Raw genomic sequence first — 26914 nt, forward strand, 5'->3', positions numbered from 1 at the left:
ATAATTGGCAAAAAAGGTCTCCAGGCAGGGCAAAAAACCAGGAGAAGTCTGGTGTTCCAGTAAATGCATCAAAAGACATTGTTCCAGCTGTGGAGGAGCTAACGGGCAATCAAACACACAGCTCCAATACTCCGACATTGCATTTCTCAAGTCCTCACGTGGAACAAATTATCACACATGCCCAGGATGCAATGATGTTGAATACTACTATGGTTAAACAACCATTGGTCACATTGAACACATTCGTGTTTGAAGTTCCTTCACAGTCAGCTGAGTCTTTTGGTGAGTATGGAAGCGAGTCTGGGTAGTTGACGTTGTCCACTAGAAATAACAATGAAATTGTACAAGTAAATTTGAAAGAGATGGTTAGCAAATCCAAAACTTGGACTTACCAAGGTGAGGAAGATGAAGAAGAGGACTGGGAGGATGTGGAAGCTGGGGAATCTACTGATTATATTGTTCAAGAGAGTGAAGATGAAGATGTGCTTTCAGTAGGCTCACCAACACTGCCAAAAACAGATTCGATTTCCAGTAGCAAAAGCAAGCTTAACTTGAATGATCCAGTATTCATTCCCAGAAATTCTCCATGTGGTACTACAAGCCAAAATGCAGTAACACCTACATCTATTGTGCAACAACAACAACTTAATCTAAGCAATTCAGCTGTTACTACTACTGATGGTCGAAATACTGCAACAACATCAAAGGCTGGACATCAGCAGCAGATTGCAAGCACTCCAGGTGCTGCAGTAACGCCTTCAAATGCTGGACAGCAGCATCATGATATAAGTACACCAGTTATTTTGTTGGAGGATAGAAAGCTACTGGACGCTTTGGTAAGCTCTAAACCTCTAAACTCGTTAACTTCATCTCAAGATGTTAGCACTGGACATGTGATTAAGAACAGGAACAAGATGCAAGGCATAGAACACCATCAAAACCCAACAGCTTTGGCAAATACACAAGATGGAAATGCCTTGATGACACTTGATCTCGTCCAAAACATTCCACATCCAGTGAACGTGGGAAAAGATCTATATGAGGAAGCAGAGGAAGATGAAATATTGCTACAATGTCGGGCAGAGGCAGTGAAAAGAGGTGATTTATCACCTTTGCATAGTGGTAAAGGTAAGAAATTACATACAAGGAAGAAGAGTTGGAACGGCAAGGTAAATGAGGAAGTAGCTATTTGGAAACCCCCAAACAGTGGACAGCAGTAACTAAGCCACAATGCAGAAGATCGAATCATCAATAATGTTCAATTCCAGGTAACCTCAAAGAAGATTGAAAATGGGCAGAAAAAATCGGGTAAGAACAAAAATGCTCAATTAAAAGATTGCATAATAAAACCTAATGCCATGGCTGTGAATAGGAATGAACCATTAGATATGGTTGCACAGAAATGTGTTATTCAACAACTAGAGAACGACTTACTTGTTGAAATTTGGGAAGAAGGCGAGGAAGAAGATTTGCATGATTATTGTCGAGCTGAGGCGGCTAGATGCAGAGATTTATCTCCTACGCATAGTGGAAAAAATAATAAGACACACACAATGGAGAATAGTTGGGATAGTTAAGTGAATGAAGGAGTAACACTTAGGATACTCCCAATGAGAGATGCAAAGCGAAAAGGGGCAGCCCCGACCACATCTACAAAGTCAAATCGATCGAAGAAGAAATGAGGAATTTTGAAGACTTATTGAAGATAGCTGAAGAGGATTTTAAGGAGCTACAATTTGAAGAACTCACAAGTATCATGAAGAGGGGGCAAGAATCCAATTTCTACTTTATTTTATTTTAACTTTTTCTAAGCATTATCATATGTAATATCATCATAGAGTGTGTTATAAACTCTATGATGATCATAGAGTATTTACTACTTTCTAGTTCTTATTTTTTACATGCTTGCTAAAAGATAGGTTGTTCATTCCTCAATAGGAACTGTAAGGTAAGGTCTAACTCAATATGTATTTGCTATAAGAGGCAACACTAATGTAGCTTTTGTCCCCCTTACTTGTACTCTTCCTTTGTGATTTTTCTTTTACTATTAATAAATTAGCTATTGGGCAGACCGCCTAGTAGTATAATTTGCTAAAAAAAAATAAAAAAAATAGAAGGATTTTTCCAAACTCTCCACTAAATCACTGAGCCAAAAACTGCATTTACAGAACACTTTTGTAAACCTAGGATTAATTCTACCCCGTTGTGGCAACCAACCTCTAACTGCTGCGATAACTTCAAGTTAACTCAAACTTGAATACTCTGAGTACCTATTACAATTGCCTCTAAATAAAGCTGAAAGGTACAATATGATAACACTTACTACAATTGAACTAGAATAAAAGATAGACACTTGGAGCTAGTTCTTCTATCTAGTTCATGTAGCTTCAGGGTTGCACACTTGAATCACACACGAATTGCTTGCAAAATGCCTTGCTATTTTGCTCTCAATTCACGTTTAACTTCTGCTTTTGTGCGTACCTGTAGAATGAGAACATCCTGCAATATATAGAGTTAGTAGATGAAGAAATAACTAGAGCTCTAATGCTACTCATCCTTGGTGGAAGAGTTCTAGTTGATCTCAACTTCTAACTCCTTCCTTATCTTGGATAGTGTTCTCTTTGAGTAACGAGTCATTCTCTTTATCAATTATGCACCTTTTTGATCAGGAGATATCAATTATACCAAGTTAAGCTTATCTCATTCACGTGCATCCTACATGCTCGAATCTGCCCGTGTCTATGCACACAAGGGACGGACTTGGTTCATGCCTGAGCTTCCTTTGTCAATCTTCTAAACTAACCTTCACTTGGGCCAACATATACATAAAATAAAAAAACTTATCTAGCAATATAGTATAATTTTCTGGAGATGGGGTGTCGCTTGAGACCCCTCGGTTCAATGTGGCTCGCCACTGTTACATATGTTATCATAACTAAAGAAAGAAAAATAGAAAAGAGATTTTTTGGTGCCATGGGACGTTGTCGCACATATCCATCAAATATATGTGGGCGTTGGGCACTTTACCATGGCTTGGTAAATACTCCCTCAGTTTCCACGTTATTTGGCATAGTTCGGAGTAATATGATTAAACTAATAATTTTCGGTAATTCTAACAAAATATTTTTTAGTTTATGAAACAATTTTTTTTATATATTTAGAAATTTATAAAAAAAATATTATAATCCATAATAAATAGTAATATAAAATACTTAAAAAGTATTGTAAAAGAATTTCTTTTGACTTTCTAAATAATAACTACGTCACGTCAAGTGGAACAGATGGAGTACTTATTTTTCACCCTATATATTACAACCAATGTTCGTCATAGCATGCGCCATTTTTTACTTATAACCTATTGTGTGGTTCATCAAATTGAATGATTAGTTTATTTCAACTTGACAGAGAAGTTGACTTTATTTGTTCTGATGCAACCACCAATATTAACCTTTTTCCTCTTTTGTCTTTTTCATTTCTCTCTCATCCTTTGGGGGTACTACTTGAAGATTGCATATAAGTACGGCCATCTATATATATGTATAAGTGGATAAGAATTGGATTATTTCGAAGACATTACAAAACATATTTTATACTAAGTTCTTGCATACCAACACATGAAAAGACAAAGCTAATAGGTAGATCACGAATCTTGTTAACTACTTCAATGTCAACACCAACAAAATGTCATACAAATAAAAAAATAAAGTTGGAAAAAGAGCAAGATATCTATTCTTCGTCATTAAAGCATTTAATAAAGTATGGGTGTACCCATAGATTATCATATACTTAAAAAAAAAAAAATATAAAGTTAGATACATTTATTGACTGTTTAACTGCAATTAGTGTACACGTTGTAGTTGTGTCTAGAAAATGTCAACTATACTCTCCAGAAAACAACTAGTCCTTTAAGAATCTTATAATATATTCTCAAGTTTGTATTTAAAAACAACCAACAGTTGTTGTGAAAACCACTATTTCTTTTATATCTTGAAAACAAAGGAGGAGGAGGAAGACGAAGAAGAGAAAAAGACAAAGATGAAGCTAGTTTGGTCTCCTGAAACAGCTTCAAAAGCTTATCTTGACACCATAAAGACAGTAAGCAGCAAAAGATTTTGCTTTGAATATTTTCCTCCAAATTTTATTTTTCATTCAGTGCTTTAATTGTTTTTGGACTTGTATTCATATTCAGTGTGGAATTTCAAGAAAATCCAGTGCTGCAGAATTTTTATCAGCCATGGGGGCAGGGTACAACGCGAAATTAATAGTTGAAGCATGGAAAAGTGATAAGATCAATGGTGACTCAATCTCCACAAGCATCGGCCTAGCCGTTGCGTCAAAACATAATCGTGGCAGGTACGTAGAGGCGGATACAACCTAGTTTAGCACTGATTCAGCTGGATCCAGTATTTTTAAACACAACATAAATATATGTAAAAAATTACTAAAATTTTAGTAAATATAACATTCATAACCCTAAAATTTCAAAAATCAAGTTTAAATTCTGGATTTATTTATGTAGGTACGTGTGCGTGGTGCCAGACGAAGAGTCAAGACTAGCGTATGTAGATGCCATGGAAAATTCAGGCATGTCCTTGCCGGAAATGATGGTGGGAGAGGCAGAAGAGGTGATGGAAAGGTTAAATGGAGTTGACTTTTTGATTGTAGATGATAAGAGAAGTGACTCTTTTTCAATCTTTAATAGTGCTAAATTGAGCCATCGTGGAGCAATTTTAGTGTGCAAAAATGGAAGCAAAATAAGGAATATAGAGACTAATAAGTTCGGTTGGGATGGAGTTCTTGATAGTAAAGTTTGTGTTGTTAGATCAGTGACACTTCCATTTGGGAATGGATTGGAGGTTGCTTATATAGCAAGTAAAGATGGAAATCAAAAGTCACGAAAATACGCCAAGCGTTGGATTAGACACGTTGATAGAAAGTCAGGTGAGGAGCATGTTATTCGACGATGATCTGCATACTTAAGTGCAAACCTGCCTTAATAGTATATTTGGTACTATGAAAGTCATTTTTCTTATTAAAATCGAAATCTCATGTAGTTCGAATATATTTTCTTTTTCTTTGTATATATCAGTTTGTCTTATGCTAATGAGGCCTTGTTATAGCCTAGGTTGAGGCAGTTTTCCCTTTCTGCTCCTGAAGGAAAGAAATAGTTCTTGGTTAAGGCACTTCCATGATGATACTTACTTTTGGTATAAATTATGTGATTTAAACCTTTTTTTCTGAGATTTTTCACTTGATGTTTGTTACTCGCACGTGGTTCATATTAATTTGGATTTGCGCAGTATAATATCCACTAAAGGGGAGTGCTCTCCCTATCCGAACTTTTTTCCTAACCGATCTAAACCTATTAATTAATTATTACTCCTACTATCTCATTTTGCAATTGACTTCCTTAATTTCTAAAAACTTTTCACTTCGTTACTTACCCTTTTAACTTTACAACTCAATTAGTTGGTTTAAATCGTGGTAGAGTTTGAACACTAATTCATTGGATACAAATTAACGATCGAAATAACAAAATGAAACTTCTTCGTGATAAAGTTTCTTTGTAAAATTCGTTTACAAGAGAAAGCATGTATCCTCTATTTCTGTTTACTTGATCCTTTTTCAAGAGAGAATGTATCCTCTACCTGTTTTGCTTGATTTCTATCTTTTATTTTACAAGTCCTTTCTGCATTTAGTAAGATAACCCAAGGTATATCTTTATAGCAAAGTGGTACGATTTTGAGAAGCAAAAACAAAAAATAAAAAACAAAAAACATAACAAAAGAATAAAAAACATTGTGAAACTCAAGAAAATGGAAACATATAACGCAGCACCAACCATAACCGTCTCAAAAGAAAAGAAGAATGGCAAATCAGGAAAGATCAATTGTGGAAATGATACCAGCTTGTCACGACCCAAAACCCAAATCAGTTGTGATGACGCCTAACGCACTTAATCACTACTAAAAAACGGTCAATTTCCGACCTAAATATTCCGACCGAAAAAAGCAGTTGGAAATTTTTGACGGAATCGGTCAGAAATGGCATAAAAATATATTTTTCAATTTTTATTAATGTTTACGGTGGATATTCCGTCTACATCCGTCGCAAATTTTGGCGAAAAATACCGCGAAGGCATTTGCGACCGATTCGGTCGCAAAAATTTATTAAAACGAGGTCTGACTTGGTTGGCCTCATTTGCGACCGATTCGGTCGAAAGAATTTTAAAAATTTAAAAAGTTTAAAAAGTTGCAACCGATTCGGTTGGAAAAATGAAAATATAAAAAAATAAAAAAGTTGCGACCGATTCGATCGCAAAAATTTATTAAAACAAGGCCTGACATCGTTGACCTCATTTGCGACCAAATTAGTCGAATTTTTTTTATTTCTTTAAATTTCCGACCGATTCAGTCGGAAATAGTTTTTAAAACCCCGTGACCCCTTTCTTTTTTCTTCATCTCTTTTCTTCCTTCTCTCTTTTCTTTCTCTCCTCGCTGGAAACCCCCTCCCCTCCCCAGGCATCAAGGTGCTCCGACGACAACCCTCTTTCTCGGTGACACCTCTCTCTCCCCTCTCGCGGTCCGTTTTCCTATCTCCCTCGATTTTTTCTTATTTGTTTTCATTTTTTGCTAAGCCTCATAGAGAAAAATAAATTATTTTCTGAAATTTGTGTTTGTAATTTTCGTTTTTTCACAGTATCTTTGTTATCAAAACTCAAAAAGCCACAAAGAATTAATAGTGGAACAAGTTTGGGATGATTTACTAAGAAAGAAGAGAGTAAATTATTCTTTCTTAAATTATTATGCACTTTTTGATTTTTTTATTGTGCAACTAATTGTTATTCTTATTATACTTTTATTACACTTTTTATATTAATTTGGTAGTTGAATCTAGATTTTAGATTGTTGTCGAAGAATTTGATTGAATCTAGGTTTGAGAATGTTGGCTGTTTTATTTGAGATGGTATAGTTAAAAATACAACAGAATTCTGCTAATTTTTTTTTCAGATCTGGAGCGGATATGTGACTGAATCAGTCGCAAAAATTTTCCAGCTTTGCGACTGATTCGGTCGCAAATTATGAATTTTTGATTTTTTAAATTTATTTATTCTCAAAGTTTTCGACCGATTCGGTCGGAAATTTAAATTATGTATTTATTTTATTATTTAAATTTACGACCGAATCGGTAGGAAATTTACCGACCAATTCTGTCGCAAATCTCTTATATTTAAGCGCGTCCTTATTTTTCAATTTGTGACCAAATCTGTCGGAAATTTTCGACCGATTCGGTCGCAAATTATTTGTGACCATGTATTTTCTGACCGATCTTTTTCGGTTGGTAATCCGTCGGAAAAGCTCGATTTCCTACCGATTTGACGGTCAAAAATTTGCTATTGTGATGGCGCCTAACGTACTTGCTAGGCAAGCTAGACATAATAATAAGGAACAATAATAACAGAACTGACAGAATTAACATAAGTCTAAAACCTTAATATAGCATAGTAATGCCAATACATGATAAATCCCCTAGAATTAGTAAATATAGAGTCATGAGCTCTAAAACGAAATATACAAGTATGAAAACTAAATAACAATACTATTTGAAATAGAGGCAATAGTACAATATGAAAAGAGACGCCAAGAGTGCAGTCGAGAATGCAACTCTACCTCGTCTCCCGGTGATCAACTCAGCTATACGCCTCGGCTATCGATGATTGGGTCCGACACCTGCATCTGCACAATTAAGTACAGAGTATAGCATGAATACAACCGACCTCATGTACTCACCAAGTATCATAACTAACCTCGGCAAGATAAAAGCAACAAGAATTATAATCGATACTCGCTATAACCTGTATAGTTCTTATATTCAACAAGTACAGAATAATAACAAGATCAAGTCATAAAGTACAGAAAGAACAATCCCGGTGTACACAGTTTATCAAGTACTCTGCTCAATCGGTAATCTAGCATATATAAAGATGATATGCAAGTAAATCAGGTAAATAACCAAGAAAAATTACAACTAAAGATGAAATGCAATAACCAAACAACACTAGCCAGATTTTCTCAGAATTTACATAATCGCACCAACCACTAATCAGTTTTTCTCAATTCGCACAACTCACGTGCCGCACGGACAACTCACGTGCCAATAATATTTGGACTCGCATGGACAACTCATGTGCTGAACGGACAACTCATGTGCTAATAATCACAATTCGCCTAGTGTGGTCACATGCATAATATCACAATTCGCCAGGCGTGGCCACATGCACGATATCACAATTCGCGCAGCGTGGTCACAGGATACCAGTCCCAGCCATATCACACATAAAGCAAATATGCAAGAATACATGTTCATGATCAATAACATCAAACTTCATAATCTTGGAATGGCATAATCTTTGATGTTATTGATCATGTATATGTATTCATGTGTAATCACGAGATTAACACAAACTAATGTTCTTGAATACATCACAAAAATAGCTGCTATCAGGTGTAATCAGGAGATTAACCTCTATGCAACCTAGAACATAGCTCAAATAGCTCACAACATGAGTACAAATAAGAGGAACATCACAACATAATACTTAACAATCAAGTTAAGGCATATCATAACCTAAGCACTACCCCGAGCACGGATAAATACCCCGTGCATGCAACATGGGATCAGCCCCATACATATGTGTCACCCAAAATATGTAGCTATCATAAATAACTCAGAAAACTAGTACTTCAACCAAGTTTAGGTAAGATACTTACCTCAAGCAAATTAAATCAATCCTCTAACAAGCCCTTTCCACATGAATCAACCTCCAAATGGCTCTATTCTAGTCAAAATAACTTAATATTATTAATAAAAGCCAAAGGAACCGATTCCAATTGATAAATCTAAGATCTTTAACCAAAATCAAAAAGTGAACCCAAAAGGTCACCCCTGACCTACTCCTCAGAACCCGGCCAAATTTATAAATTCCGAACACCCATTCGATTACGAGTCCAACTATACCAATTTATCTAATTTCGACCTCAAATTGGCCTACAAATCCTCAATTTACACTTTAGGAAAGTTTTTACTAAAATCCTCAATTTCTTCATTTAGATTCATCAATTAAATGCTAAAAACAAAGATGGAATCATGAATAATAAATGAATCCAAGTAAAAAGTACTTACCCCAATCCAAATCGTGAAAATCCACTACCCAAAACCAAGATCTCAAACCCAAAATGTGATATAACATCCCAATCCTTTGAAATAGAGTATTTAAAACATCCTGCTCAAGCATACCCTTCGCGGTGGCAGAAATGCCTTCACGATCGCGAAGAACAAAATCCTCTGGTTGCCAAAACCTCCTCGTGAATGTGGCATAGTAGTGATGAACAACATCACCATGCCTACGCAAACGTGTATCCTATAACGCGAGCATGAAGGCTTAAGGCCTATGCGCCAAGCAGCCTCCCTTCTACGCGAACGTGTCATCCCCCAAGCAAACGCGAAGGCCACTGTCCTCCAAAGCATCGTGAACGCGTGCACTAACTCGCAAACGTGAAGAACAATTCGCCTGCCAACCAAGAAGCCCTCTACGAATGCGACCACTGTGTCGCAATCGCGAAGAAGAAAATTCCAGATACTAGATCAGCAATCCAACACACAGGGAAATATTCCAAAACCCATCTAAATCACACCTGAGCCGCCCAGGCCCTGTCCAATCACACCAACCAATTTTAAAATATAACACAGACTTACTCGAGGCCTCAAATACTATAAAACAATATCAAAACTATGAATCGCACCCCAATTTAAGCCTAAGAAAACTAAGGAACTTTCCAAATTCAAAACTTACGCCGAACATGCTTAAACACCTCGAAATGACCTCAGATTTTGCATGCAAGTCTCAATTGACACAACAGATTTATTCTAACTCCCTGAACCAAAATCCGACCCCGATATCAACAAATTTAACCCTCGGTGAAACCTATCAACCAATTCAAACCTTCAACTTTCTAATGTTTGCTAAAAAGTACCAAAACAAGATAGAGATCTCCAAATTCAAATTCGGACATACACTTAAGTCTAAAATTACCATATGAGGCTATTGGAACTATCAAAACTCTATTTTGAAGTCGTCTACTCAAAAGTAAAACTCCAGTCGATAATTCAAGCATGCAGAAGCAGTGGGAAGATGTAATGGGTGGAAGAAGGTGAAGCAGAGGCAATTGAACTGGAGAGTCGACAAAATTGACTAGGAGGAGTTCAATTTTGGATAGTTTCGATATTAACAAGATATCTAATGCTGGTTTCAAATTGGATTTCGTAACACTAGAGATAATCAATAAGGTACATGTTTGTGAAATTGAAGTAGATGATATAACTTCTAAAATTGAGTATTGGCAAACTGCTATTATGTGTTATGTTAAGGGGGCACATCCCCTTTTCTCAGTACTAAATGGCTACATACATCGTCTGTGGGCTAAAAACAGGATAAATAAGGTAGTAATGCTGAAAAATAAGATAGTATTGGTAAGGTTTGATTTTGTAGTTGGGAGGGATGATGTTGTTCAAGGAGGCATTATTAATTTTATTATCAAGCCGTTCATAGTTAAAGCATGGAACCCAGATATGGAGTTCACGAAAGAGGAACTACATATAGTACCTATATGGGTGAGATTACCTGGATTATATTTTAAATATTTGAGCCCCAAATGACTAAGTAAAATTGGAAGTTTAATTGGAAAACCACTTATGGTGGATCAAAACACAGAAAAGAAGGTGGGGTTGAGCTTTGCTAGGCTATTGATTGAGCTGGACATCGATGGCTAGCTACCTGAAAAGATATTGTTCCTAAATGAACGGGGTAATCTGGTTGAACAAATGGTGCACTATGACTGAAGGCCTACGTTGTGTAAGTTCTGCCAGAAATATGCACACACTGATGAAAACTGTAGAAAGGAGAATAAAGCTATTGGGGAGGAAACAAAGGGACCTATGCTACCCATTATGAAAGAAACAAATGAAGGAAGACAAGTTACATGAGAGATAAGTATTGAAGAGAATCAACAGAGCTCAGGGCAACAGGAGGAGAAAGGAAAGGCAAAAAAGGCTGAAAATAAATTGATTAAGAGGGATGGATTACACCTCTGAACACTAGGAAGCAGCAGAAAAAACAAATGTCATAGATGCAGGCTACAAACACATTCCAGGCACTGAACATGCAAGGAACTATTTTTCAAGGACCACTCAATATGGACCGGAATGAGGGAGGACATCAAATACCTCCCTCTAGAAATGGATAACATGATACGCTAGAATATAAGGGGCCTAAACAACCCCAAATAATCGAAGGAAGTCACACTTCTCTGCAAAAGAGAAGGTGTAGGAATGGTAGGTTTGGTAGAAATAAAAATAAATAAATAAAGAATAGAACAGCTAGCTGATAAACTATTCCATGGGTGGAGCTATGTTACAAACGTAGAACATCACTACAATGGTAGAATTTGGTTGATTTGGAGAACAGATCAATATCAAGTGCAGTATGAGTCTGGGAATGCACATGCCATCACATGTAAGGTTATTATCAAAACCAACAATATAATGGTTATATTGACTGTGTACATGCATAAAATACAAATGATGAAAGGAGGGAACTATGGAACTATTTGAATAAAGTCGGTTTGGGGAGTCAAGATCCTTGGCTCACAATAGGTGATTTTAATGCAGTACTTAATATGGAGGATCGAATTGGTGGAAACCCAGTGACAAAGAGGGATGTATTAGATTTCCAGCACTGTGTGGAGTCTAGCTGTATGATGGAATTACCTACCAGAGGAAGTAGATTCACATGGAATGATAGACGAGGAGAAAATAGAGTGTATTCTAAAATTGATTGGGTGTTCATCAATAATGAATGGCTGAATCAAATGCCTTGCCTGCATATGTAATTAGATATCTAACCGAGGGCATAAGTAACCACTGTCCAATTAAGGCGGAACAATTACATACAAAACATAAGGCAAGAAGACCTTTCAAGTACTGCAACATATGGGGTCATCTAGGTTTCTTGGAAAAAGTTGAGACAGCATGGCAAATGCAGGTGCATGGATGTGCTATGTATCAGGTAGTGAAGAAACTAAATGCATCGAAGCAAGGATTGAAGGAACTAAACAAACTCCATTTTAGAGATATCTTAGTAGAAGTAGAGGATGACAAAATAAAATTGGAACAAATACAAAGGGAGTTACAAACATCCCCAAGAGATCAGGACATACAGGGAAAGGAAAAAGCACAATATCAGAAGTTTATAAGGTACTCATACGTGGTAGAAAGCTTCCTGCAACAGAGAAGTAAAGCAACATGGATAAGGATTGGAGATGACAACTCAAAATATTTTTTCTCTGTAATTAAACAAAAGAAACTTAAAGAGGCTGTTATACAGTTGAGGTATGGCAATGATGTGATACACATAGAACCAGAAGAGATTTCCAAGACATTTGTAGAGTATTATAAAGAATTATTAGGGAAGAAAGTAGTAGACAGAACAAGAGCAGCAAGAAGAATTATGATTAATAGACTTGTGTTATCAACAACACAACATATGGACATGATAAAACCATACACAAATGAAGATGTGAGGGATGCTATATTTAGTATTGACGGCAACAAGAGATCAGGCCCTGATGGATATGAAAGTGATTTTTTTAAAAAGGCATGGACGATTGTAGGAAAATATGTCACCACTGCAGTACTCCAATTTCTGAGCAATGGCAAGTAACTGGCACAGTTGAATGCCACAATGATAACCTTGATACCTAAGGTACCAAGCCCACAGTATGCCAGTCAATTTCGATCAATATCCTGCTATAGTGTCCTCTACAAGTGTATATCCAAAGTAATATGCAAGAGCTTGAAACAAGGTTTGAACTATCCGGTGGCACAAAATTAGACAGCATTTGTGGAAGGGAGATCCTTCGTACATAATGTCCTTATCTGTCATGACTTTTTAAGACACTATAACAGGAAAACCTCACCAATGTGTTGAATAAAAATAGATTTAAGGAAAGCATATGACATGGTGAGCTGAGAGTTCATAGCTGAAGCACTAGTAGGATATGGGTTCCCTGATACTTTCATTGTAATGACCCGATTGGTCATTTAGCTTTATGGATCCCCATCCCCGTAATTAAGACTCCCTGCATGTGCTTTTACTGTTTTATGACTTTCGGGGATGGTTGGTTTGGGTTAGAATCAGAACACTTAGTTCCTTGATAGTGGCCTAAGATGACCAAGTTTGACTTGAGTAAATGATCTCGGAACCAAAATATAATGGTTCCAATAGGTTTGTATGATGATTTTGGACTTGGGCGTATGTTTGGATCGAGTCTCGGATAATCCGGGAGCATTTCGGCGTCTAATGTTGAAAGTTAGCTCATGGAAGGTTTTGTAGTTCTTTAAATTTGGTTTGGAGTAGACTTTGGTGCTATCGAGCTCCATTTGGGATTCTACGCATGGGAAAAGATCCGTATGGTGACTTGTATACAAAATTTGATGTCATTCCGAGTTGTCTAATTATGATTCGACGCGTTCAGATCTAATTGAAAAGTTTGAAGTACACAAGTTGATTCCATTTTGTTTTGGGGTGCGATTTTGGTTTCGATAATATTTTACGTGTTTAAAGGGTTCGATAAGGTCCGTATTATATTTATGGACTTGTTGGTGCGATTGGTCAGGGTCCCTAGTGGCTCGGGTGAATTTCGAATCACTCAGAGCTAAGTTTGAAAATCTGTTGTTGTTGTTCTGGTTTCCTTCTTCGCAAATGCGGAGGTGGAGTTGTATTCGCGGAGAAGGAATTAGGGGACTAGGCATTTTTCCCTTCGTGTTCGCGGTTAAGAGATCGCGTTCGCGAAGGTCTGGACTGGTAGCCTTCGCGTTCGCGTATACAGGCCCGCGTTCGCGTAGAGTAAAGGGCATGGGGTGGGTCAGCCATCTTTGCTCTTCTCTAACCATGTTCGCGAAGCTCAGGCTGATCAAGCCTTCACGATCGCGAGACTACCCTCGCGTTTGCTAAGATAGTCTTCAGGGCCTGGGCCAGCTATGCCTTTGCGATCGCGAGGCTTCTTCCGCGATAGTGAATAAGGGTCAACTGGGTAGTGTTTTGATTTAAAGACGAGACTTAGGCCTATTTTCCCATTTCTCATTTGTGTTGTCCGAATTTGGAGCTTCTTGGATAGGGGTTTTCATCAACCATTGTAAGGCAAGTAATTTCTACTTAATGTAAGTTAAATACATAGATTATGGGTTAATTTTAACGGGTAAAATGTGGAAATTTTAGGAGTTTGTTGAAAAACCTAGGTTTTGATAAAAATGAGGTTTGACCACGAAATTGATTATAGAATTTGAAATAAATTATATATTTGAGTTCGTGAAGTCATGGGTAACATTAATTTTCAGAAAATTCTGGAATCCGGACACGTGGGCTCGGGAGTGATTTTTATGGACTTCCCAGATTTGGTTGGGAAATTAGTTTAATAGCTAAATTATGAACTTTTGAGCACTTATTGATTAGTTTATATGATGTTTTATTAGCTTCATATTTCTCGGCTTTGTTTGGGGAGTTCTAGTGAGGTTAAAGAGCCGGTTAGTGGACATGAAAGCGAGGTAAGTCTCTTGCGTAACCTTGTAAGAAGGAACTTATCCCCTTAGATGTATTAATGGTTGTGTGCTACTTGTTTTGGGGAGAGACGTATGCCCGAGGTGACGAGAGTTTGTACGTGGCTATATTCATGATATGTCCGGGTAGACATAGATTCACAGTATGCCTTTAATTGTGCTATTTGTACCTATCCTGTGTATTAAGTTTCTTGATTATGACTGAGATTGGGGATTTCAATCAAGATACTGACTTAGCCTATTACTTTGAAAAATTAAGAAATATTTGCTAAACTATGGATCCGTGTCTTCTCAACTCGCATGTGCTTCCGCGAGCGAGGTAAATTTCTCTACTCGTATGGGATCAGGCCGTTTGCCTGGACAGTGTAATAAATTACTCTAATGGGAGCGTGTCGTTCACTTCAGCAGTATGGTAAAACTATTCTTATTGGATCGGGCCGTTTGCCTAGGCAGTACTGATCACCACTATTCCTATGGGATCGGGCCATTCGCCTCAGCAGCTTCATGCTTAATATTTGAGACTGGATTTTATTTTGTAATAGTTGAGTTAGCGCCTTCAAGGCCGGTTATGACATGTTGTATATTCACCATGGGTACTTTATGTATTTTTATTACTGTTTGACCACTAGTAAGTGTCAAGTAGACCCCTCATCACTACTTCTTCGAAGTTAGACTAGATACTTACTGGGTACGCGTTGTTTTTCGTACTCATGCTACACTTCTGAACTGAATGTGCAGGTACTGAGACAGGCACTACCAGTGGTCACACGAGCATGTGGTCGCACTTCTATGGAGACTTAGTGGTGAGCAGCTTGCCTTGCTATGATCTGCAGCACCAGAGTCTCCCTCTACCTTTTTTATTATATCTGTCTATTACCTTTCATACAGTAGTGGTATTAGTTTAAATATTCTCTAGATTGCTCATGCACTTGTGGCACCGAATTTTGGGGGCTTTTAGAATTTATGTACTATTGTACTTATCATTATTGTCACTACAATTGATGTATTTCTCACACTGGTATTTTATTGAGAAAAGAGTATGTACGGTTGCATGAGATCTTAATTACTTCGTTCTTTTAAAAAGTAAACTTTTGTTTTAAAAAGTTAAAAAGGGATAACTAAATTGTAGGTTCACTTGTGGGCTTGTCTAACGGCTGCATTATATGTCTTCACGATCTATCATGGGTTTTGGGTCGTAACAGCAACCTCGAATCAATCCATGTATTAGCACCACTAAATTTGTAGTGAAGGTTAATGGAGAAGGATTTGGGTATTTTGAAGGGAGAAGAGGACTGCGACAAGGGGGCCCAATTTCCCCTTTACTATTTGTCTTAGCCATGAAGTACTTATCCAGAATACATAAGAAAATGAGTGAGTTTCCATATTTCAAATATCACCCCATGTGTAAGGCACTCAAGTTAACCCATCTAATGTTTGGAGATGATTTGATGATTTTCTGTAAAGATGATATTAAGTCCACTACTAGAGTGATGGGGGCTATAAGCCACTTTAGCAACACCATGGGCTTAGTTGCAAATGTTGAGAAGACTAATATCTATCTGGCAAGAATTGATGCTGCTACACAAGACCAAATACTAGCAAGAATAGGATTTACTATATGGACCCTTCCAATCAAGTATCTTAGACTGCCTTTGTCTTCCAAGAAGTGGAGTAAAATGGAATTCCATGAACTTGTGGGAAAGATAACTAAATAGGGTTGACGACCTTGAAACACACACTTAAATTATTCTCGCTAAGTATAGTATAATATCGTATCTATAGGGATTAGATTTAAACAATATTCTCGTAGTTTCGAGCTTGGTTGCTATCCAAGATGATCAACAATTGAGATTTATATGATTAATAACTAAAATTAACTAACAATATAAAGCTATTGGCTAATGACTATCGCAACATAGGTAAGCAAGGAAGTTAGCAGTGGGAGAAAAATAGGGGTTGATAGGATAGGTTGAAGATAATTGTTTGGGATCTAACTGTAGATAATTTACTTCTAATGTTTAAGTGAGTCTCTTGAATTCACTCAATTATTAGTTCAAAGTTCAGCAAAAACTCCTCTCTCGATTAATTCTTAACCTCACAAGATGAACCAATATAAGCACGTGAAGATATGCAAGAATGCATAGTGGATTGGTCTTTAGGAAAACATCTTTCTATTATTATCCTAACTAGGTTTAATCAACGATTCAACTAGTCTCTTTCGATTACTAAGAAGAATCTATGAACTCAACCAACAATAAAATACAAAGATATCACAAGTTATGCCTCTCTCGATTACATGAACTAGTGAGTATAGATACAATAATTAAATCATCCAAAAATGCTCCAATACATAAAACTAGAGTTATAATCCACAAACAATCATCAATACACCAAATCCATCAAACTCTAAAGAGAACTACTCCATAGATATGGAGTAATTCATTACAAATATAATTAAAGTATAGGAAAACATAAATTCAAACCAAACTCAGGTCTTGAGTGAGGAAGGATTGATGAAATCCTTGTGATTTTGCTCCTCCCACTCCTTCTTAGCTTCCTTAGGTCTAAAGTATGTCAAAAGTACTGAAAATAACATTTTCCATGTATTTATACCAAGTAGGGTTGAGCCCAAACGAAATCACCCTTTCCTAGCCGAAATAGGAAAACTTGCAAACTTATTGCTTTTCATGCGTCGCATTGTGCATAGCATTAGTGCCTTTTCTTTCCAGATCACAAAAACCCAGCCTCTGAACTTTGTCAATTCCTAACACAAAATTGCACTGATGCGTCGCACTAGTACATTTCTTCACCTGTTGCTTCTTCCTTGATTTTTGACATCTAGAAGTGATCCTTGACTCCCGAATATGATTCCGACTTAATCCTTTGGGCTTCTACTCAGAATTCAAAGTTCCAAATAGCTCGAATTAGTTCCACAACATCTACATAATTCAGAATCACTCATACAAGGCATAAAACACACAATAAGTACAAAATACTAGCAATTAGAGCTCAACACAAATAAAGTACAGTGAGTTAGAGTGCAATAAGCGACTAAAACACGAGATTATAGCCCACCATCAATACCCCACACTTAAACCATTGCTCGTCCTCGAGTAATCAAACTACACTTCATATAGACATGACCTTTTTCAATAACTCTCATAACTCATCATACCAAAAATATTTAAAATAGATTAAGCACAATACCGTAACATCCTAGCCTCAAGATTTGACTTAAAAGCACCATGAATTATTTATAACCCGCTTACTTACTCTAACATAGAGGTCAAGCATTACCTTTCCTTCATGATTCAAGTGCCCTCACACAACAATAGAGAGTAGTTCCACACACAATAGACATTAAGAAAAATTAGGAACTCAAGATAGAAAGAATTCGCTCACTCTCAGAAACAACATTCATATGCCACAAAAGACGTACCATAGGCTTGCCCGTAGTATACTACTCTACTAATTGACCTTATTCAGTCAAGGATCAAGTGGGACTTTAACGGGTTATAATGTAGATTGCGGGATGGGTAGGATATATTTAGATATAAGAGTAACTATACCTCCCTCAACACTTTAATACATATATATTAACAATTCAAAACCCCAAACTTATGTCAAACCATAACCCCACCTTCACATCAATACACATTAACTCCCTACTTCTTTAAACACAAATACATCAAGCGTTACCACTATCAAGGAATAATTTTTCACAATAATACACTATTTTTTTCTTTTCTTTTTCAATTCAAGTGGCTCTTACTTTTGCAAAACATTGCACATCTCTCCTTATTTCATTAGTTCCACTCAAAATCCAAACCAACCACCCCCCACTTCAACTTTTACAAAGTTCATATCAAATTCAAGTGCTCACGAGAGGTACAAAGTTCAAATAAATGGTCAATTCAAACAGATGGATAAGGCTTGTAATGTAGTTGCCAAAACAAATTGGATTATAGGATCAACGGGGTTAACTAAGATACATAACAATTATGTGGTTAATAGCATATAACTGGCTCAACAAAGACACGCCTAAATCACTTCCAAGACTGAACAAAACTACTATTTCGGTTTGCAAACACACAGGGTAAGTTCTAGACATCAAATGCAATGCACAGAATAACACAAAACCTCACACTCACATGGCACATAACTCACTCAGGATCAGACTCACCACAACACTCTAGTCAAAGCAGTTAAGCAGAGTTAAAATCAAACAATTTAAGGAACTTATACAATAGTCAAAAACTGAGCCTAAGCATCACATCTAAAGCATTTACTATTCTCAAGGCATAATAAAGTTAAGATATATTGCCTTCAATTCAATCATAGCACAAGGTTTTCTACTACTCTACAAAACAAAAACTTACTACACCCTGTTCAAACAAAACCCTTGAAAAACAACCGAGAAATAAAGAAAAAACAAGGGAAAATTATTACACTACCTACAAAAGAAAATCTTTTTGCCTTTTTCCTTTTGACTTTAATCCCTCAAGAAACCTATCGATGATATCCATCGTCTGGAAAAATCGAAAAATTTAATTTAAAAAAAAAATATTTTTCTTTTTTAATTATTTCTAACTACTACAACTAACAAAACTAAAACATATACATACAACATATAAATATCCCCCACCCCACACTTTAAGTTATGGCATATCCTCATGACACATAATTAAAAAGCATAAGGTAAAAGAAACTTCCCTGAATATCTAGTCGGGGTCTGAGTTGTAGTCGGGCTCCATTCCTCGCCTTCGAACTAATGCGCATATCCATGCAGACAACTTCTTCTCAGACTTCTTGGGGTACACCACATACTTATCTTTCTGACTCAGTGCATCCGTCTCTTTTGGCCCCTTCACTTTCCACTCAACACTCGCATCTGGTTTTCCTTTTGTGCCCCATTTTCTACATCAATCTTAAACGTCACAGTTTCCTCACCCCACTCTAAGCATGAGTTTTCTCTCGTTTATATCCATTATAGCTCTACCCATCACTAAGAATGGTCTTCCTAGGATGATGGGGACCTCCTTGTTTTCCTCCATATTCACCACTATAAAATCCATAGGAAATACAAACTTATCCACTTGAACTAACACATCTTCCACTAGCCCCTCAGGTATTAAGGTTGTTTGGTCTGCTAGCTGCAAAGATATTGGCACCGACCTTATCTCTCCAATATCCTTCTTCAGTTTCCTGTAAATAGATAGAGGCATTAACTTAATTGATGCACCAGAATCATATAAAGACTTATCAAAATTTATAGTCCCTAATGATCAAGGTATAGTAAAATTTCCTGGATCTCCACAATTTGTGGCAGTTTATTTTGCAATATAGCACTGCAATGCTCTATAAGCGTAACCAGTGAGGTCTCCTCTATTTTCCTCTTCTTTGTCAGGATCTCCTTCAATAATTTGGCATAAGTAGGCATTTGTGAGAGCACTTCTGTGAATGGTAAGTTCACATGAACCTATTTCAGCATATCCAGAAATTTCTCAAACTGCTTGTCTAGCTTTTCTCTATATATATTTTGAGGGAAAGGGAAAGCAGACATATGGTCGCTCTTCTCAGGTTCCTCCCTTCTCGATTTTTCTTCCTTTTTCTTCTTCCTCTTCTTCTTCTCAGTTTTTATTGGGCCTTTCTTCTTCTTGTCATCATCACTTTTCAGCTGCTCCACTCTTTCATTTGCAATTATCACATCTTTTTGGATTGGTGTGGGATCCTTCGACACTTGCCTACTTCTCAAGGTCACAACATTCGTTGTTTATTTGGGATTTCTCTCAGTATCAGTGGGGAGAGTTTCTGAAACCCTCTCAGATAATATTGTTGCAATTTATCCCACTTGTCTCTCTAGGTTTCGCAAACAAGTGCCCAATTCTTTGATAGCTGCTCCGTCAGTGTCCAACCTCTCATTAGTCTTGATAATAAAAGCCTTCATTAGATCCTCTAGACCAGGCTGAATGGGCTGTTGAGGTTGAAATTACTGCCTCTGTTGATTTTGGTATGCTGGAGCTCCTTGTCCCTGCGGTATAGATTTATTTTGCTGCGAAGCATTCACAGTACCTCTAGGTGAACTCCATGAAAAATCGGGGTGCCTTTGACCCATTGCATTGAAATTGTAGTTTCCCGCAACATTTACTTCCTCAGTTGAGGCTTGACACTCATGAGTAGGGTGTCCTCTTCGACATATATCACAAGATGCGTGAGGCTCACTTTGTATCGAGGCTAACGTCAGCTTCCTTATCTCTTTGTCCATAGCATCAAGTTGTACCTGCACAGATGTGTTAGTATCAACCTGGTGAACACCAATTGATCTTGTTCTTTCTGCACTCTCAGAGGTCCATTGATTAGCATCTTCCGATAACTCATCCAGAATTATAACTATCTCCTCTGGAGTCTTCTTTATTAACGGGCCTCCAGTTGCATTGCCCAATATTGTACGTGAGGCTGGTGTCAATCCATCCCAAAAGTCTTGGAGTTGCATCCAGAGTTCAATTCCACTATGTTGACACTTTCTAACAATCTTCTTAAACCTCTCCCATGCTTCAAAAATAGTTTCAGTATCTTTCTGGCAGAAGTTATGAATTTCTCTTCTAAACTTGCCTGTTATATCTGAGGAGAAATATTTATCGAGAAATTTTCTGGTCATCTCCTCCCATGTTCTAATCGAACCCGTGGGCAAACTTCAAAGCCACTGCTTTGCATCATCTTTAAGAGAAAAGGGGAATGCCCTTAGATACACTGCATCTTGTGACACACCATTGTATTGAAAGGTGTTCATAAACTTCTCTAATTCCATTAGATGTGTGTTTGGATCTTCGTTTGGCTTCTCTCTGAAGACACAACAATTCTGAAGAGTTTGAAGCAACCCTTGCTTCAACTCGAAATTGTTTGTTGTAATTGGAGGTGGTCTCATACTTGATAATCCCTGATTGTAGACCGGTATAGCATAATCGCCAAGTGGTCTCCCAGGCATGGGAGCTATATTTCTGAACCGATCTGCAGATATAGGTTGATTTTGAGCAATTCTCCGACCCCTCTCTTCTTCATAGATTATCTGCGCATCTCTAATAGTTGCTTCCTCAGCATCCCCTATAGCTTGTTGTCTTCGTTGGGCTGCTTCTCTTGCAGACAAATCTACTTTATCCTCACCGGTTCCAGCCATAAGTTCTTTGGTTGAGGATTGCCCAAACTTCCCTGATGTCTCAGTGAGATTTATTTCCTTCCTTAGCTGTCGCAATTTCTTTTCTATCTCTGGCTCATATCGTAGCACTTCTTTCGCAGAAGCTCGGGTCATGCACCAATCTAACTTGTAACCTGAACACAGTCCAAGGACACCAAACATAAAAAAGGTTAAATAAAATAAACATTCCTGAATTAGCACTACAAACTATTTCAAACACTATCGATTGCCAATACCCGGCAATGGTGCCAAAATTTGACGAGCTCAAAACACACACTTAAATTATACTCGCTAATCAAATATATTATAGTATAATATTGTATCCACAAGGATTGTATTTAAACAATATTCTCGTAGTTTCTAGCTTGGTTGCTATCCAAGATGATCAACAATTGAGATTTATATGATTAATAACTAAAATTAACTAAGAATCTAAAGCTATTGACTAATGACTATCGCAACAAAGGTAAGCAAGGAAGTTATCAGTGGGAGAAAATAAGGGTTGATAGGATATGTGCAAGATAATTGTTTGGGATCTAACTCTAGATAATTCACTTCTAATGTTTAAGTGAGTCTCTCGAATTCACTCAATTATTAGTTCAAACGTTCAACAAAAACTCCTCTCTCGATTAAGTCTTAACCTCACAAGATGAACGAATTTAAGCACGTGAAGATAATCAAGAATGCATAGTGGATTAGTCTTTAGAAAAACCTCTTTCGATTATTCTCCTAACTAGGTTTAATCAACGATTCAACTAGCCTCTTTCGATTACTAAGAAGAATCTATGAACTCAACCAACAATATAATGCAAAGATATCACAAGTTATGCCTCTCTCGATTACATGAACTACTGAGTATAGAAGCAACAATTAAATCATCCAAAAATGCTCAAAGACATAAAACTAGAGTTATAATCCACAAGAAATCATCAATACACCAAATCCATCAAATCCTAAAGAGAACAACTCCATTGATATGAAGTAATTGATCAAAAATATAATAAAAGTATAGAAAAACATAAATTCAAACCAAACTTGTGTCTTGAGTGAGGAAGGAATGATGAAATCCTTGTGCCTTTGCTCCTCCCACTCCTTCTTAGTTTCCTTAGGTCTAAAGTATGTCAAAAGTACTTAAAATAATATTTTTCTATGTATTTATACCAAGTAGGGGCCCAAATAAAATCACCATTTCCTAGCCGAAATAGGAAAACTTGCGAGCTTATTGCTTTTCATGTGTTGCATTATGCTTAGCATTAGTGCCTTTTCTTGCCAGACCACAGAAACCCAGCCTCTGAAGTTTGTCAATTCCTGACACAAAATTACACTGTTGTGTCGCACTAGTGCATTTCTTCAGTTGTTGCTTCTTCCTTAATTTTTGATGACCAGAAGTGATCCTCGACCCTCGAGCACGATCCTGGCTTAATCATTTGGGCTTCTACTCAGACTTCAAAGCTCCAAATAGCTCGAATTAGTTCCACAACATCTACATAAGTTAAAATCACTCCTACAAGTCATAAAACACAATAAGTACAAAATACTAGCAATTAAATCTCAACACAAGTAAAGTACAGTGAATTAGAGTGCAATAAGCGACTAAAATACCATATTATAGCCTACCATCAAGGTCCAAGAATGCCTACTCAAGATACCTATCCTATGTTGGGAGATTACAAATCATAAATGCTTTATTGTTTTCAATATATAACTTTCGGGGGACAAAACACGTAGGGATTATCTCTGGGGTAGTACTGAAGATCATAGGAAACTTACATTAGTAGGTTGGGATAAAGTGTATACACCAAAGAAGTATGGTGGGCTGAATATCAAAGGGTACAAGAACTGGAATATAGTTGTTGTAGGGAAATTACTTTGGCAATTGGCAAGAAAGAAAATGTATTGTAGGTAAAGTGGATACATGGGATATACATGAAGCATGAAAGAGACATTTGGAACCACAACCATCCTAGTGATAGTAGCTGGTACCGGAGAAAAATAAATTCACTTAAAAAGGTGATGACAATGGTACAATGATGGGAACTATGTGCTGAAAAAGAATGGAGAATACTCATTGACAAGGAGCTACAACGCACTACTAGGACCACATATGAGATTGCAAGAGACTAATTTGGTGTAGAACAGAGTGATGCAACCTAAGCCCAGATTCTGTGTTTAGTTACCTAACTAAGACATGTTACTAACCAAGGAAAGAATGACTAGAATACATATCAGAATGGAGGATCAAACATGTAGGCTATGTGATCAAGGGAGAAAGAACAATGAGCTTGTATTTATATTTTATTTAGGAGAACAAAGGTTAGAAGGGCCTCATTCCTCAACCTCGGCTATAAGCAAGGCCTCATTAGTATAAGACAAATTTATAAAAAGCTAATAACAATTGTTATTGCATAAACCAAAAAACTAATGTTACCACATATATATACACACAAAGAAAAGAAAATATACTCCAACTTGAGATTAATTTCGATCATGATAAAGGAAAGGCCAAAAACCTAATTTAGCCTCGAGTATTCGAACACCATTGTTATAGAAAAGGAAAAAAATACGCAACTCATCGTGGAATAAAATGATTTTCCCTTGAATTTCTATCAACGTGTCTAATCCAACGCTTGGCATGTTTTTGAGATTTTTTATTTCCATCTTTACTTGCTATATAAGCAACCTCCAATCCATTCCCAATGGAAGTGTCACTGATCTAACAACACAAACTTTGCTATCAAGAACTCCATTCCAACTGAACTTACTAGTCTCTGTATTCCTTATTTTGCTCCCATTTGTGCACACTAAAATTGCTCCACGATGGCGCAATTTAGCACTTTTAAAGACCCTCATGAAGTCCTTTATACCCTCATCCATAATCAAAAAATCAACCCCATTTAGCCTTTCTATCACCTATGCTGCCTCTCCTACCATCATGTCAGGCAAGGACGTGCCTGAATATCGCATCACGCCTACATACTCTAATATTGATGAATTGTCCGGCACTCTCTGATATGTGCTTCGGAGTATTGGAATACTGATCAGAGGTGGGCGATGGTAGAAGGAGGTAAGAGCCGGGTTAGGCGCTCCAGCAGCTCTAGGAGTTCCTGTTCTCGCTTTTCTTGATCTTTCAAGCTTGAAGCTCACCTGCTTTGTGAGAGGAGAGACAACTATTTGATTTATGACAATGAAGAAAAGTACTATATGCTTTATATTTTCCGTATAGCTACTACAACTAATAAGCTATGCATGATGATATGTGATGCATGTTTTGACTTTTAAGGCTTGACAAGTCCTTTTGGTCGATTTCCAGTTGATTGCTTTACCCTATCGATCGAGTGAGTTGGAAAAGAAAGTCTTAGAAGGCTACGACTCTATTAGTTTCGCGTCTTATTGTTTTTTCTTGTGTACTATTTATTTAGGTGCAAAGTGCCTAAGCAGTCAAAGCTATTATATTTCGAGCCTGCTCTCTATTTCCACTGTTGATGTAATAGAAGCTCTTAATGCAATATCTGGTGGTGGAGACATTCTCGCTGCTACACTTGGAGTTGACGGTCCTACTTCTATTACAGTTAGAGTTGTTGCTGGAATAACCAGTGCTAGTTACTTGACTCTTGGATGATAAACCACTGTTAGAAATATTCACATAGAAGCTCTTCTTTCATCTACAGGTATATACTTCTTTGGATCGTATCCGCTTCAGAGGTTAATTAATAGGGAAATTCGCATTTTTGCTATTTTCCTCTAAAAAATTCTTTTTCATGGGCATCTTCTATTCAAAAGGATCTTACTCAATTAAATAGAAACTTAACTTCTACCCCATTTTTTTTATTTTGAGGCTAAATTGTTGGGACGAACTTTTTATAGGGATTCAAGCTTGCGAAATGCTTTATAATTCTTACTCTTGGGTAAAACTAAACTGGCTTTTGACATAGTTGGGAAGCAAGTCTATACAGAAAGGATAAGAAAAAGCCATATACGATACGTGAGTTGTTGGTGGAATACGAGTAAGGACTTTGTTTGCCCAAGTCCCTTGCCTGAAGGTCTATCGCACTTTCAGTGGTGCTGAAACTGTCCTTACCACTACCTTTTATCAAGCTGGTTTACAAGAGTTCTGGCTTTCCCAACCGGACAAAACTTATAGGGAATCTAATTTTCTTCGAACCCCCTATTATATTTATATGTGGTCCTAACCTTGCTACTCTTACTTCCACTAGCAAGAGAAATTCTGCTCCTAACATACCCCTCGGGATATAATCTTATTCCTTGAAGCGAGCTACTTTAACGTTCAAAGGAGTGGGAAAACTCGAGTTAGATGAGAGGCAGGGATGTAATTTTAAAGAGGATCGACCGGACCCAAGAACCGGACAGAAGACAGGCTCCACTGTGATACCTCGTGCAAGTTCTAGTTCATGAACTAAAAGAAGTCACTAACTTCTTGCTATCGAGCATGCCTTAGCCTTAGTTTACAAGGAAGCTTTGTCGTACTTAGAAAAGGATTATTCTAAAGTAGGTGTCAAGCTGAGAAAATGCGAAGAAATTTTTAATTCAAGAAAAGAAAGGCATTTTCCAATACATTTATTATATACAATAGGAATTCCAAGCCGTAAAAGGCAATGTGAATTCCTACGACTCCTCACTCCCAGAGACTGATTGAATAGCAGCTGTTAGGAAGGATCTCTATCATTGGTTCATCAGAAGTCATCAAGCACGAAAGTATCAAGGAGTGTGCTACTGAGTCCCAAGTTGTTGAAAGAAGGACATGAGAGGCATAGAGAGGACTCAAGGACAAGACACGACTCAGACCCTGGTAAATTTGATCTTCATTGGCCTTGTTGTCCATAGATTGATTACTCTCTTTGAAGGTGATGCCCGTTTGAAGGAAAGTCATGGTATTTGGGATCATACATCGAATTGGAAGGCGAGGTTTCAAAGCCTATTATGGAAGCGGGCCCTAACTGGTAGTGATACCTCGATCTCATAGATGAAGGCTAACATTTTCTATTGGAATAGAGGGATGTGCAGATCAATTCTAGTTTTTATTTTTCCATC

General features: G+C 37.2%; 2 protein-coding genes and 1 non-coding gene across 3 annotated transcripts; all 3 read left to right on the forward strand.

Moving 5' to 3' along the window:
- Positions 1-3670: 3670 nt before the first annotated feature.
- Positions 3671-5179, forward strand: LOC107801474 (uncharacterized). Its single transcript, XM_016624803.2, has 3 exons — positions 3671-4095; positions 4190-4353; positions 4520-5179. Exons 1-3 carry the CDS (start codon positions 4036-4038, stop codon positions 4965-4967), a joined length of 672 nt encoding a protein of 223 aa, XP_016480289.1. The 5' UTR covers positions 3671-4035; the 3' UTR covers positions 4968-5179.
- A 6735-nt stretch (positions 5180-11914) lies between these two features.
- LOC107801473 (uncharacterized) lies at positions 11915-12778 on the forward strand. The gene has a single exon (XM_016624802.2). The coding sequence runs from the start codon at positions 11915-11917 to the stop codon at positions 12776-12778; it is 864 nt and encodes a 287-aa protein (XP_016480288.2).
- An 8398-nt stretch (positions 12779-21176) lies between these two features.
- On the forward strand, positions 21177-21283 carry LOC142177734 (small nucleolar RNA R71). Its single transcript, XR_012706293.1, has one exon. It is a non-coding gene; the product is annotated as a small nucleolar RNA R71 (small nucleolar RNA).
- Positions 21284-26914: the final 5631 nt, after the last annotated feature.

Source organism: Nicotiana tabacum, chromosome 23, assembly GCF_000715075.1.
Source record: "Nicotiana tabacum cultivar K326 chromosome 23, ASM71507v2, whole genome shotgun sequence".
In the NCBI taxonomy this organism is placed as follows: domain Eukaryota; kingdom Viridiplantae; phylum Streptophyta; class Magnoliopsida; order Solanales; family Solanaceae; genus Nicotiana; species Nicotiana tabacum.